The following is a 12,491-nucleotide window of genomic DNA, read 5'->3' as shown; positions in this document are numbered from 1 at the left end:
TAGAATTCAGATTATATTTTTAATTGATAATTGTCTAGGGACGAAGACCAACTCTTGAGAGAACTGTGAAAGGGTGGTAGTGATGAATGATATAATGATATAACTTCACTTTTTTTTCCCTTTAGGGTTCTCCAGTATCTTGCTTACTAGCATCAATCTTAACTCACATTTAATTTATGATGTGGCACAGAAAAATTAATTTTATGACATCCCTCTTCCAGTAAGGAACCAAAATATAACCTCTATTTTATTTAATGAATGGTTACTTAAGTAACTCGAAGATTTTTACTGGATTGTCTTCGTAGCTTTCCTAAAAATCCTTCTACCTCAATGAGTTAACATTGGGAGAAAAAAATATTTACAGCAAATAGGCCAACTATAAGAAGTAAGCAGAGCAGCACGTGTCTGGCCAGCTGTTTGTCTCCAGTCTGTAGAAGCTGCTCCTCCTGAGCCAACACACATGTTTGAGCACTGCAGTGATTCACACACTGATCCACTGAAAAACAAATCAGAAATTTTTCATTAGGCTTCTATCTTGAGAACTCCTCAAGCTCAACTTGAGTCAAATTACCTTGTAAATATCTCTACTGAAGTGACACACACAAAATTTAACAGTGGATTTGAGAATAATCTGTTCAGACCCCTACTCTCAAATGAAACAGTTAACATTGAGAAAACAGAATTAGAAATAATAAAAATATTGAAATAATAATGAAAATGAAAAATATTTTTCTGAAGAGTTTTAAATTTTAAATTAATTTCTGAAAAAATCAAATATACTGTCAGCTCCAATGGTTTTACTCTGCATCTCAGTGTTGTTGAGCTCTATGTCAGACAGACAACCACATTTATTTCAGGTCTGTGACTGTATTTTTAACACAGTGTATCAGAACACAATCATAATTCTACTTATGAAAAGAGCCAAACACAAAGAGATGGGATGCTTGTCTTCCAGCTACAGAATTTCTGAGAAATTCTGAGCATCTTCCTCTAGATGGCAGTGAAAAACCTCCTGGCAAGGTCATACCTAAGAATTTGCACTGAACTTGAAGCAGTTCAGTGAGATAGTAGAAGATTTAGTAATTATTGCAGCCAAAGTTTCACAAGTGTATGCATTACAATTTGCTTTTACTGATATACAGTTTTGAAGTGTTCATTCAGGAGGTAGAAATAATTTCCACTCAACCATAAGGTATTTTCTACCTTATCTTCCAGGACAAGAAAATTAAATTTGTCTTCCTCTATTCTTGAAGACATTCTTATGGTGCTTGTCTGAATTACTTAATAGATAAAATAGTTGGCAACAGGCAGAAAGGGAACATTTTGTGAGATGAGACACAACTGAAATACGCTTCAGTGTGAAATATTTAGATTTACTGAAAATCATATTGCATGCAAACAAAGCATAAGGATATGAACTTGTTAGGAAAGCATGAAAACAAGAAAAAAATAGGAAAAAGAGACAAGTTGTACTGGCAGCTAGCTTTGATTACTGACAGTGATGTACAGTGAGAATGCACTGGGCATGCAGTTTTCAGACAGGTGTTGAACAGTCAGTTCAATTCATTTTTTTTTTCTATTTTAGTGACTCCTAAGGCCCTCTTAGTCGATTTTCTCCATCTCGCTTCTCTAGACATAAATAGTACACAGCAGCATGGACATTTAATCTAATTTGCAGTAAGCACTTGCTCCTCTAGATCTCATTTAGTGTTCAAAACCTGTGCCTGATTACAACAAAGACTTTTTTAAAAGATGCAAGATGTGAATATGAGAATGTAAAAAAGTAGTTTTTGTTCAAAGTTTGATACAAAGTAGGGTTATGCATTCAACTGCCTAGCATCCAAACAAGACAATGATGGAGAGGTAAAGTCTGAATGCACAGAACACATCAAAGTATCTTTGTGGTAAAAAAGTGGCACACAGAGCAACTGTCTATCTAGAGCACTGAAAGACTACAAACAACTATCAGCAGAAGAGAACAAACACCTATAATATTGCCTAATAATTGAATTTAATACAAAATGTCAGTTATCCATGTGGAGTTGAGAGAAAAATAGCTCCAAAAGTTTCCTTATGAGAATAACACACAGATGTTGGGGAAGAGCCTATAGTATTAAAAGGAGATACTACTGCTTTACCTGTCTCAATTGGAGGAACCTTGCTTTCAACAGTATTTGACACTGCTTTGCTGTCTTCAGCACAGGATAATTCACCATTTGTTGTTTGACAAGAACAGCAACCTATTAAGTATATACAGTAATAGGATAGTTAGCTTCCTTCACTACCATAATTTATTTTCTGTGTGTAACATATTCTATGCAGCTTTAACTACTATGCTCAAAAATAACCCAAAACAGAAAGACAGACTTAATTTTTCCAATTTCTTGAGAGGGCAAATGGATCACAATACTAATAGGTCACTAATACTAATAGTTAAACATAACACTACCATCACTGAAGCAGCAGAAGTACTTTTAATTATAGGCAAAAATCCAGAAAGTGATCGAAAAGGCTACATACAAAAAAGGATTAGAAACACATTGAGTGTTTCTGTTGACATTTAATTCATTCTCAGAGAGATAACTTAGTGAGTAAACAATCTAAGATGTCTAGTGGGCTGTATTTATCCCATCCCTGCCAAGGTATCACTACTTACATAAAAATAATCCACAGGCTTTTCTTGTCCACTTACACAACTCTTACAATGGTAACAAGCAAACTTTTCTTAGAAACACAAACCTAAATACTTGGGCAGTTATATCTAGATTTTCTTCTGTTCTAATCTAACACCTGAAGCACTAAACTGTCCTTCCTAGGTCAGAATTACTTTTGGAATGTTAGTTTTTAGCACCCCAAGCCAATTATTCTTTATACAAATATACTTTGTCTACCTCTTTCTGCAGATGTCTGTGCAGAAGATCTTGGAGAAGACTGTGAAGAAGATTCTGGAGAAGACTGTGCAGAGGATTCTGGAGAAGACTGAGTCACAGTGGCTGAAATATGATTCTGCCCACTCCCTCCCACTTCAACCTCCTCCACTGAGCTACGTGGTGAGTATGGGTTCAACACTCCATAGCTGGACCCTTGCCTACTTCTGTTCATGCACATCAGTGAGATACCTGACATCAATATGCTGATGAACAGTACCACTGCTGTGGTAATTATCTGTTAAGAAAGCAAAGAAAATGCATTTAAATACAGGAAAATAGTTGCATATGTCTGTCTTTCTAATGCCTGTACTTTTCTAAATACACTTACAAATGCATCTGAACAAGACTATATTTTCTGTATTTACTGCCTCATGACACTGAAAGAGACTAATTTTCCTTGCCTGAGTAACTCAGCTTTTTTTGTTTGTTTTTTTTTAAGTGTGGACCATTGTTTCCTATGATTCTAAAAACATCCTCTCATTGTCCCCCACTTCCCTCTCAGGATCACCAGTCTTCTGGGTTAAATTCTGCTCAGGTATCTTTTAATTCCAAAGAGAAATGTGCTCTAATTTACATGGTTTAGCCAATGGGGAGCACCCTATTAATTAGCCTTTCCTATTAATCATCTGCCATTGATACCCAGAATCCACTCTGGGGCTATTTAGTGCATATGAAGTGCCACATGAACAATCCTGAGTGACTCATGGACTCTCTGTCCATAAGAAAGAGAGGGAGAAAACATGACAAACACCTATGCTAGTACACTTTATATCCTCTGATTAGAGGAACTATTTACTGGTAAAAATGGTAGTTCAGTGTCCTTCAGCCAATGATGGTGCTGAGAAGCCTAGCAGAGTGCAAGCAGTTACTGCTACACACGTGATGTATATCCTAGCTATTACAGACCAAAAGCCAATAATTAGATATTGGATAATAACAATTTTAGATAACTATCATGCTAAAATACAAATTAGTCACCAGGAAAAGGGCTCTGCAATTCATTAACACTCCTAAGTTTTTTCTTTGAGAAACCTACTCCCTTGTTTTTTCAGTCATTGCTGCCTAAACATGAAGGTCCTTCTCCAAACAAATGTTCCTAGCGGTTCATTACAGAAATACATTTTTGTATCTATAAACATTCTACAATGATACTTTTATTATAGTAACTTGTACTTTTGACTGAAAGTTACTTGCACATGTAGCATGGCAGAAGTCTGAAGTGATGAGGACAGAACATGTTCATACCTGATGTTTTCCATAGAAAAAGGCAGAGTCAATACTAGTATTGTTACGTTCACCAACAATTAGTAAGATTCCTACCAGAACTGTTGGGACTCTGAAAGAACAAAATAGGAAGTACATAACATATTTAGCATGCTCCCACTAAGTCAGAAAGGAAGCATTTGAATTGACTTACCCCCATCCAGCTATGATGATAAACCCAATAGGAATCTTCACTGTTTCTCTCTTCTTCAACAGGAACAAAGAAAAAGATAGAAAACCTAAAAAAACAAAGCCAAAAGATAACCAGAATAAATGCCTTGTTTATTATTAAAAATGGAACTGGTAAGTACAGAGCCAAGAAACTCTATGATGTGACCTACTCAATTGCTTAAGATATTTTTCTCAGACCTTTAAATAGTCCAAAATCATTTGTCTGATTGTATTCTGAGCAAGTAAATTAGAAACACCCGTTGCCTAAAAAATCATGATAATAGTGAAACACTGAAAAAATTCCAGGACATTTTATATTAAATATTCACTTCTAAATACCAAGAGAGGTTCATAAGAGTAAAAAAGATATAATAAGAACATTTAAGGTACAAGAAACTAATTTCTTTAGGTATTAACAGCAGTTTTCCATCCCTACATTCTTTAGTAACCAACAAATAGTGCAGTATTCAGTTATGACATCTCTTTAAAAACTGTCTAGTCCTTTGTAAAGTCAATGATAAATGTAACTAAAACTTTTGCATATTTTTATGTATATAAATCTTTGTGGGAGTACCTTCTGGAACTGTCTATCCTACTCACACCTCAGCAGCTCAGCAACATTCTCATGTGGAAGGAAAGCTAGTATTTATGTTAGGCCTCACCAATCATGAGCTGTGTACTTCAGATAAACAAATATAACTCACTCCAGGAAAACACCACAGAAATTAAAAACATAGATTCTGGACAAAAATATCTTGAATACCCAAAGTTTTTTGGTTTTTTTTTAATCATATATGTAAGGTACTCCAAGCTTCTTGAAACATCTTTCAATTTTTTTATTTCAATTCCCACATTACTCTTACGTACACATATTGTTTTTAGAAATTACAATTTCCAGGGGAAAAAGGTGTTAAAGCTACCTGGGTGTTTCCCTTCATTCTGTATTTTCTGCTTTTTGATGTACCAGATTTTTAAATCTACTTAATGCTGAATAATTAAAATCTTAAACTCTGCATTAATGAAAAATCACCATTAAGACTTTGACTAGCTGAAGGGGAACCATATTCACTATTTGTAGATGCTTCTGCCTTGAGAGGAGGCTCTTGTCTCGTCACACAGCAGCTGGGCTGCTTATCCAGCAAAGGCAAGCCACACCTGCCCAGGAAGAAGCTTCCAAAAGCAGTAGTGCCTAACACTAAACCTAAGCACAACTTACAGGTATCCCCATTTGTAGAACTAAAAACAAGTGAAAGGAACAAGTACTCCAAAGAATATAGTAACATTATTTCAGGACATTTATCTTCCATTACAGTACCTGGCTCTGCCTAGAAAAATCATACCTGTCCATAGGTAGGTGCTATAAAGTGAGCTGTAGAGGAATATAAATACGAGGATCTGTATGGTGATGTCTTTCTCTTGAACAGTGAAATTCCATGCCACCATTCCAATGCAAGCAATAAACTGCAGAGATAAGTAAGATACCATCATTTAAACTGGGAAAGCAGAATGACAAGAAAAACTGAGCAGAGAACTATATACCTGCAGTAAGCTTTAAACCCTACCTCCAGATGCACCAGAGGGTGATTTTATGAACTGGATACTTGATTCAGCAGTAAAGCACTGCCACAGTAAAATCAGTATTAGAGTTGTGTCACTTGCCTATGCTACCTTATCTTCAGGAAGGGTTTTTTGACAGCAAGTATATAACTCTCATAAACTAGGAGTAAGGCAAATCACGTAAACCCCCAACTTTACATACCTTTATGGTAAGTAAATGGTGACGTTTTTGGCAAGTACAAACCATTTACATGAAATGATTTGCATATGAAACTGAGGTTAACAGATTTTTGTTCAGCCAAGAACTACACCAGATGTCACCCAGTGATACTGCATATATGATAATTTTAGCACTCAAGGAATCTGAAAAGATAGGCTGAAGTGTTGTGGAACACGATAGTTCAATTATTTTTTAAGATGAAAGCTAGCTTTGTTGTTACAGAACAGAAGCATCTGCAGTTCTCATATATGACATTTTTCAAATGACTCCATGATCAGAGCTCAGAGAGCTTACTGTATATATAGAGAGATATTTTAAAAAAAAACTACAGAACACTTCAGAAAGCACTACCACACAGATGTATTACAAGCACAGGCTGTTCCAGTTGTGCAGATGACTTCAAGGAAATAAAACGCATGTAATCTGTAGTTCTCTCTCAGATTAAAAAACAATTAAAATTAATCCAGAGCCACTTGGCTTTGGTTTTCCCTAGCCACCAGCCATGCATTCCCACACACCCTTGCACATCCTTACACCAGCACTTGCACCTGCTGATTCCTCAGCCAGAGCTTCAGGGACATAAACCAGTACAGGGATTATTTTTCTATTTAGCTCCTTGAATTGGGTCACTGTAGAGTCAAACACAGCCTGCTGCTGCTGCTCCTGGTATTGCCAGCTTCAGATGGGTATAAATTGAAACAGAAGTGCACTCAACAGTATTGGGCAATAACAAAGAAAACATTTCAGAAGCCACTCTCCATTCTGAATGCTTATAGTTATGTTTAACAATCACAGTGCCCACGTTAACTATCATTTTCTTCAAGGGTGTATTTCAAGGCAGAGAAATTGTTTAGAAAAGTCACACATTAGATTCACCTGTTCTCCAAAGCTGGCTAAAAAGATCTCACTGTAGAAACCAAACTTCTAAAACTGTTTAAAAATACTGAAACCCTAACACACACACAACAGCATTTTCCTTACTACTGACCTGAGCAACAAGTAGATTTGTTGTAATCATATGAGGAAGCTGTTTGTATTTCTTACTGAGAACAACAACAGTAAGAGACCAGGTCTGTAACATACAAGAAGAAAAATTAATTTAAGAATAAAAGAAAACCCAAAAGAACAAGATTCTGGCAGATGATGGTGAAATTAAATACACAACAGATCTTCGCAACATGACTGCTATGGTATGCTGCCAGCCCCTTTGCCTCAGCAGCTGTAGTCAGAAAAAGCAATCCATCTTTGTGTTCTCATGTTGGTGAAGTATTTCCAGGAAAGACCAAGAACTTGCCTGGAGCACGCAGAAGCTTGTTAGTTCCTCGGGACACAAATGACCACAGTGTAGCCTGGCAATTTAGAATTTAAAATACACAACCACCTCCCCTGAATCTCCAAAAATTATCTGACAGAAAGAGAGAGCATTCACTTCTGGCTTCCCTTCAGACAGGTTGAAGAAAATTCAAAACAAGAGGACTTCACTGAGACAACAACTTCAGAAAATTCCAACTCCTTCCAACATGGAGGTTTTTATTTTAAAAAAAGCCAATGAAATAATCATACTGTCTGTACCTGCTATAAAACCAAAACAAAATTCACATTGAACTTCTGGATTATCAGCTCAGTTTTTAAGAAAAGAACTTCTAGTAAAGGAATTCGATAAACATAGATTTTTCAGATTAAACTATTTCATTAACACTCATTAAGACTTCATTAAACAAATATGCACTGACATTTCTGGAGCTGAAATTTGTACACAGCCTTCATTACTGTGATACCCAAGCACTTCACTTGGCTTGATGTAACTGGTCTCCATGGTGTAAGCTAGTACTTTAATTCCCTCACACCCTATTAAAAAAAGAAAACAAACCTAACAAAAAAACCTCTCAAGTTCTAATGCTCTAATTCAGTCACTCATCTTTCTTTACAGTGCAGCTTTCCAGCAGACCCACTGCTTAATCAAGGATTTTAACTCCTTCCTCATCCTTCTGCATCAGGCTAAGATGAAGAAATACAGCTCTTACTACGATTCAGTTTGCTGCTTACGCACTGAGGCTGCCCTGACCAGCAGTGCCTTTGCGTCTCACCCGAGCAGCACCTACCAGAGAGATGAGGCTGACGATGCTGATGTCAAAGCTGACATTCTGGAGTGCAGCTGCCAGTGGGTTGGGGTCCATGGATGGGATGGTCAGCAGCCATGCAGAAACATACATTATGGGGGCAGACACAAACGTGCTTATCACCATGCCTGAGGTAATCTGCCAAGAGTCAAACAGAGACAACAATGGAATTAATCACATCTCAAGTGAAATAACCTGCTTTCAGGAATACAACCACTGGCAAAATTGGACCTTTGAATTAAACATACCTAGACCTTTAATAAATAATGAGTTGTTTCTATAACAAATTATTTAGAATTTGAGCCAGAGAGTATAGGGTTTATACACACAGCTAAACTGAAAATCTTAACAAGGTTTTGAAATAGCAGGAGTAGAGTTTCCTACTGCAGATTTCTACAGAGCTTTTCCATGGGTGTCAAATATACTAATGACTGCAGCCTAGGGGTGAATTTACACTGTCATAATTTACTTCTGGATATAAATATTCACACCACAAATAACTAAAAAAAATGTAGCTATGTAAATATTAATATGCACCAATTCATGAGAAAAGAACCATATATATTTATAGGAATTTGCACAGTGATGGAAGTGTGAGCTGTTACTCATACTAGAGACACTGCTTTAAAGAAATTTCCTAAGTTTGTAGGGCATAATACTCTATCTTGCAAGATTTACTTTTATTATCTTTTTTTTCTTAAAAATACAAATATATCTAAATAACTCCAAAACAGAAACCATTAGAAACAATGAAAATCAACAAAAAATGTGTTAATGTCACTTCAAGTGGAAGAAACAATTCTAAAATATCTATTTTAAGCTGAAAAGATGATTAGTACCCTCTACTATTTACATATTAAAAAAAAGTAAAATGCTTTCTATCATGAGATTTAACTGAAGGGCAGCACAACTGAATCTGTTAAAACTAAAGATCTTTCATAAGTTTTCAGCTTTAAACTGACTATTCTCACTGAAGTCAGTAGCATAATTTCTTTTTTCCCCTACAAAAGCATCTCAAAGATAAGGTCTTTGGAAAAAACAGACAAAAAACCCAACCCCAAAAAACAACGAACATACAAGTTCTTTATATCTAAAGTTATCCTAGCTCTTTCTACTAGAGTCACTAATTTAAAAAAAAAAGGATGAGGACTATCAAGACACTTAAGACATCAGAAAAGATCCTGGGAATACAAGTAATTCTAAGATCTCTATACTACAGAAAAGCAAATTCTTCAAGCCCACTTATTTATTTATTTTATCAACAAAGTTAAGTTCAAAGTTAGGAAATATTTGGAAAAGTTTAACTACATACAATTCCTACTTCCATATTAAATTGACTTGCAAATATTGCGACACCAGGTGCTGCTGGAAAAACTCCATAAAGAAATGCATAGTTTGATAAACTGGTGTGATTGACCACGCTGTCACTCTTGTCCAAGAGCTCCACCATCTCTCTACAGAGAAATGGCATCATGAGCCTGAAAGAGAGGGGAAAAAAGTAATTGAAAAAATATTACTCAACCTATGACAATAGATTCTTCTTTACCCATAAAATGAATAAAAAGGAAACTTAAGGCTTGTTTGAATACTACTTATGAAAAGCAAAATACTGACATCACTTTGAATGATTGCCTTTATTGTTATCAAAATATTTACCAGCTGCTTAAAAATCTTACATCACAAATTACATTAAAATAAGGACAAACGTGGCAACCAACTTGACTATAGAAGCAAGCTTCTCTGATTGTGCAGACACACTCTTTGTACAAACTTCAAATTTAGAATGGCAAAACATTAAAAACCCTCTCATTTTTCATCTGTTACAGTAATAGTAGCTATAAGCAGTCAGCAGCTCTGAAATTCAGTCCACCTTTCTGCAAGCTGGCTGAAATATAATAAGGGCTCCAGCTTAAGTATCCTGTGCCAAGAGTTTTGGCCAGCAAACCGCCAGCATCAAGACTATTTCAGCAATAGCCCAGATCTCACACTGACTCAGTGTAAGCCTTACACAGGCTTACAGTAAAGAACAGTGCTAACATCAAAACCTGATGTTCTTCACATTTTTTTTCATTACAAAATTTGTCATTAAGCTGGTTTACAGACTAGGTCTTTAACTTTGCTGGTTAGTTGTACTTTGATACTCAAATGCATCTTCAAATTTTACAATATAAACTTAAAAATCAAACAAACATTCTATTATCTTAATTGTAGTTCTGTAGGAAATAAAATATTTAATATTAAATAAATATTCCATGAGATATATTCAAGGGATGATAATGACATTTTAAGTTCTAAACAGAATTTTGCATTTATTAATTTATTTTTATTTTTTATAATTTATTTATTTAATAAAAGTCAAGCACTTTTAGAGCATAAAGTGACCATTTTTATGCTCTTCCAATATATTTGTTTCACAGACTTATAGATAAAGCAAGGAAAAACAACTAATTTGGAGATGCATTGTTTAAGGCAAATAAAATACAAATGCTAACCAAATATACTTAAATTCACTACTGTCTAACTATTTATTTAGTAAATTTTAATTTAAACTACTAATTCCCCAAATACCCAATTCATGACAGATGGCCTGTGAGCAGACCATGAAGGCACAGCACCCCTGATTTGCTTTCTGCAGAGCTTGACAACAGGTTTTTGGTCTATTAAATTTCCTTTAAAAATTAACACTTGTATTATGTCAAAGAGTTTGGGAAACACTCACTCAAAATACTGAAAGTGAAATGTACTATCAATTATAATGCTTTTGGGAGAAAAGCTATCCAACCAGGTAAGTTATAATGTTTTTGGGAGAAAAGCTATCTGACCAGGTATTCAGAGCTTAAAACATCTACAGAACAAAATTATAAAAATAAATAAACTGAACTTACAGTTTAGCTGTGATGAGAAGGATCAGTGCAACAAACATACCCTTTGTCAGTTTTTTGGTTTGTCCCACCATAGTCAGTCCAAGATAAAAAAGTGCAGAGCCAGAAAATGAACTCCCCAGTCCATCAAGGAAGTTTTCAAGGTATTCAGGAATTTTCTGGCCAAGAATAAAGTTTGAAGCAATTCCTACGAAGACCATGAATACAATTGGGTTCTGCAAAACTCGAAGGAGTGCTAGGCCCACTATTTTGATTTTGCTCTGTGACACAGTGCGATTATTCCTCCACTTCTGGATTTCACAGAAGATAAACCCCAAGGGGTTTAGCATCATAAGAGATATTGGAGCCACTAGGTAAATGTACTGGAGATACTCTGGGTAAGTGGTTTGATATAAAGCTTCAACTAGAAGACAGGAAATGAAGAGTTATGAGTGATAACAGTTCAGTAGAAAAATACATTGAAATACTGAATTTAAATTTTGCACTCTGAAAACTAAAGAAAATTATTTAAGTTTCCTCCAGAAGGAACTGAAGGAATTCATTTAATTAACAATCAATATAAGATAATGCAGGAAGAGATGTAATGTCCAATCGTATTAGGCCACAGTTATCTAGAGAAAACATTAAAGACCAAAGATTAACTATCCAATACTATTTAATCATCCTATAATTAGTCAACAGACACAGAAAAAAAGAAAGTAAACAATATAACAATTCTATGTTTCCTTTGAGTCACCCCAAATGCTGGAAAAATTTTGGCTTTATTTCTAACTTGCTTTTCTTCCCCAGAAACGTGAGAGTTGTGGAGAATTAAATGCAACTTTGCAGGATCCTTCTCATCTTAAGGGAGTATCACTTCTCTGAAACTTAATCAGCTTTCAGTGGGTAAGTCAGGTGTGATCTATCTACATTGATTCAATACAAAACAACAAAGCAACAACTGGAAAAAAAGAAGTTTATCACATAATTATTGGTTCATTCTCTGGGACTACTTAGGACAAGAGTTACTGCTGTAGATATGTTCCTGAAGGAACCCTAAATCATGAGTCTTTGTCTTCATTGCTACTACATACTTCTGAGTCAATGTAGAATTGCTTCTTATTTCAAGTTTGTACTAAAGACACTTCAAAAATAATGAAAATATTTTGGAAACATATACAAGCCTCAATTCCAATGTAAATTAAAAAACTCTCAATGCTTTAAAAGTAAATTTACCTGACTTATAATTGTCATGTTTAATAATTTTCTTTTTATTAGTAAATATCAATAATGTGCTATAGGCATTAATAGCAAGTCAATTATAATGTATAAATATATAGTTAATTGTATCATCATAATTATTATATAT

At 35.1% G+C, this 12,491-nt stretch overlaps 1 protein-coding gene across 7 annotated transcripts in view; it reads right to left on the bottom strand.

Annotated features, from left to right (window-relative positions):
* Nucleotides 1–12,491, bottom strand: part of GPR155 (G protein-coupled receptor 155) — a 38,356-nt gene that overhangs the window by 6,958 nt on the left and 18,907 nt on the right. For all 7 annotated transcript variants that reach the window (XM_086897752.1, XM_086897753.1, XM_086897749.1 and 4 more), the window contains 10 exons: nt 11,147–11,546; nt 9,574–9,739; nt 8,244–8,399; nt 7,130–7,213; nt 5,705–5,825; nt 4,348–4,432; nt 4,176–4,266; nt 2,892–3,165; nt 2,139–2,240; nt 363–496 (listed from right to left, as the gene is read on the bottom strand). In XM_086897752.1, the coding sequence (XP_086753878.1) occupies nt 363–496; nt 2,139–2,240; nt 2,892–3,165; nt 4,176–4,266; nt 4,348–4,432; nt 5,705–5,825; nt 7,130–7,213; nt 8,244–8,399; nt 9,574–9,739; nt 11,147–11,546 (1,613 nt within the window). The remainder of the gene's footprint in view (nt 1–362; nt 497–2,138; nt 2,241–2,891; nt 3,166–4,175; nt 4,267–4,347; nt 4,433–5,704; nt 5,826–7,129; nt 7,214–8,243; nt 8,400–9,573; nt 9,740–11,146; nt 11,547–12,491) is intronic.

Source organism: Cyanistes caeruleus, chromosome 7 (assembly GCF_971803275.1).
Source record: "Cyanistes caeruleus chromosome 7, bCyaCae1.hap1.1, whole genome shotgun sequence".
Classification (NCBI taxonomy): Eukaryota; Metazoa; Chordata; class Aves; order Passeriformes; family Paridae; genus Cyanistes; species Cyanistes caeruleus.
This window is presented reverse-complemented; position numbering and strand designations above follow the sequence as displayed.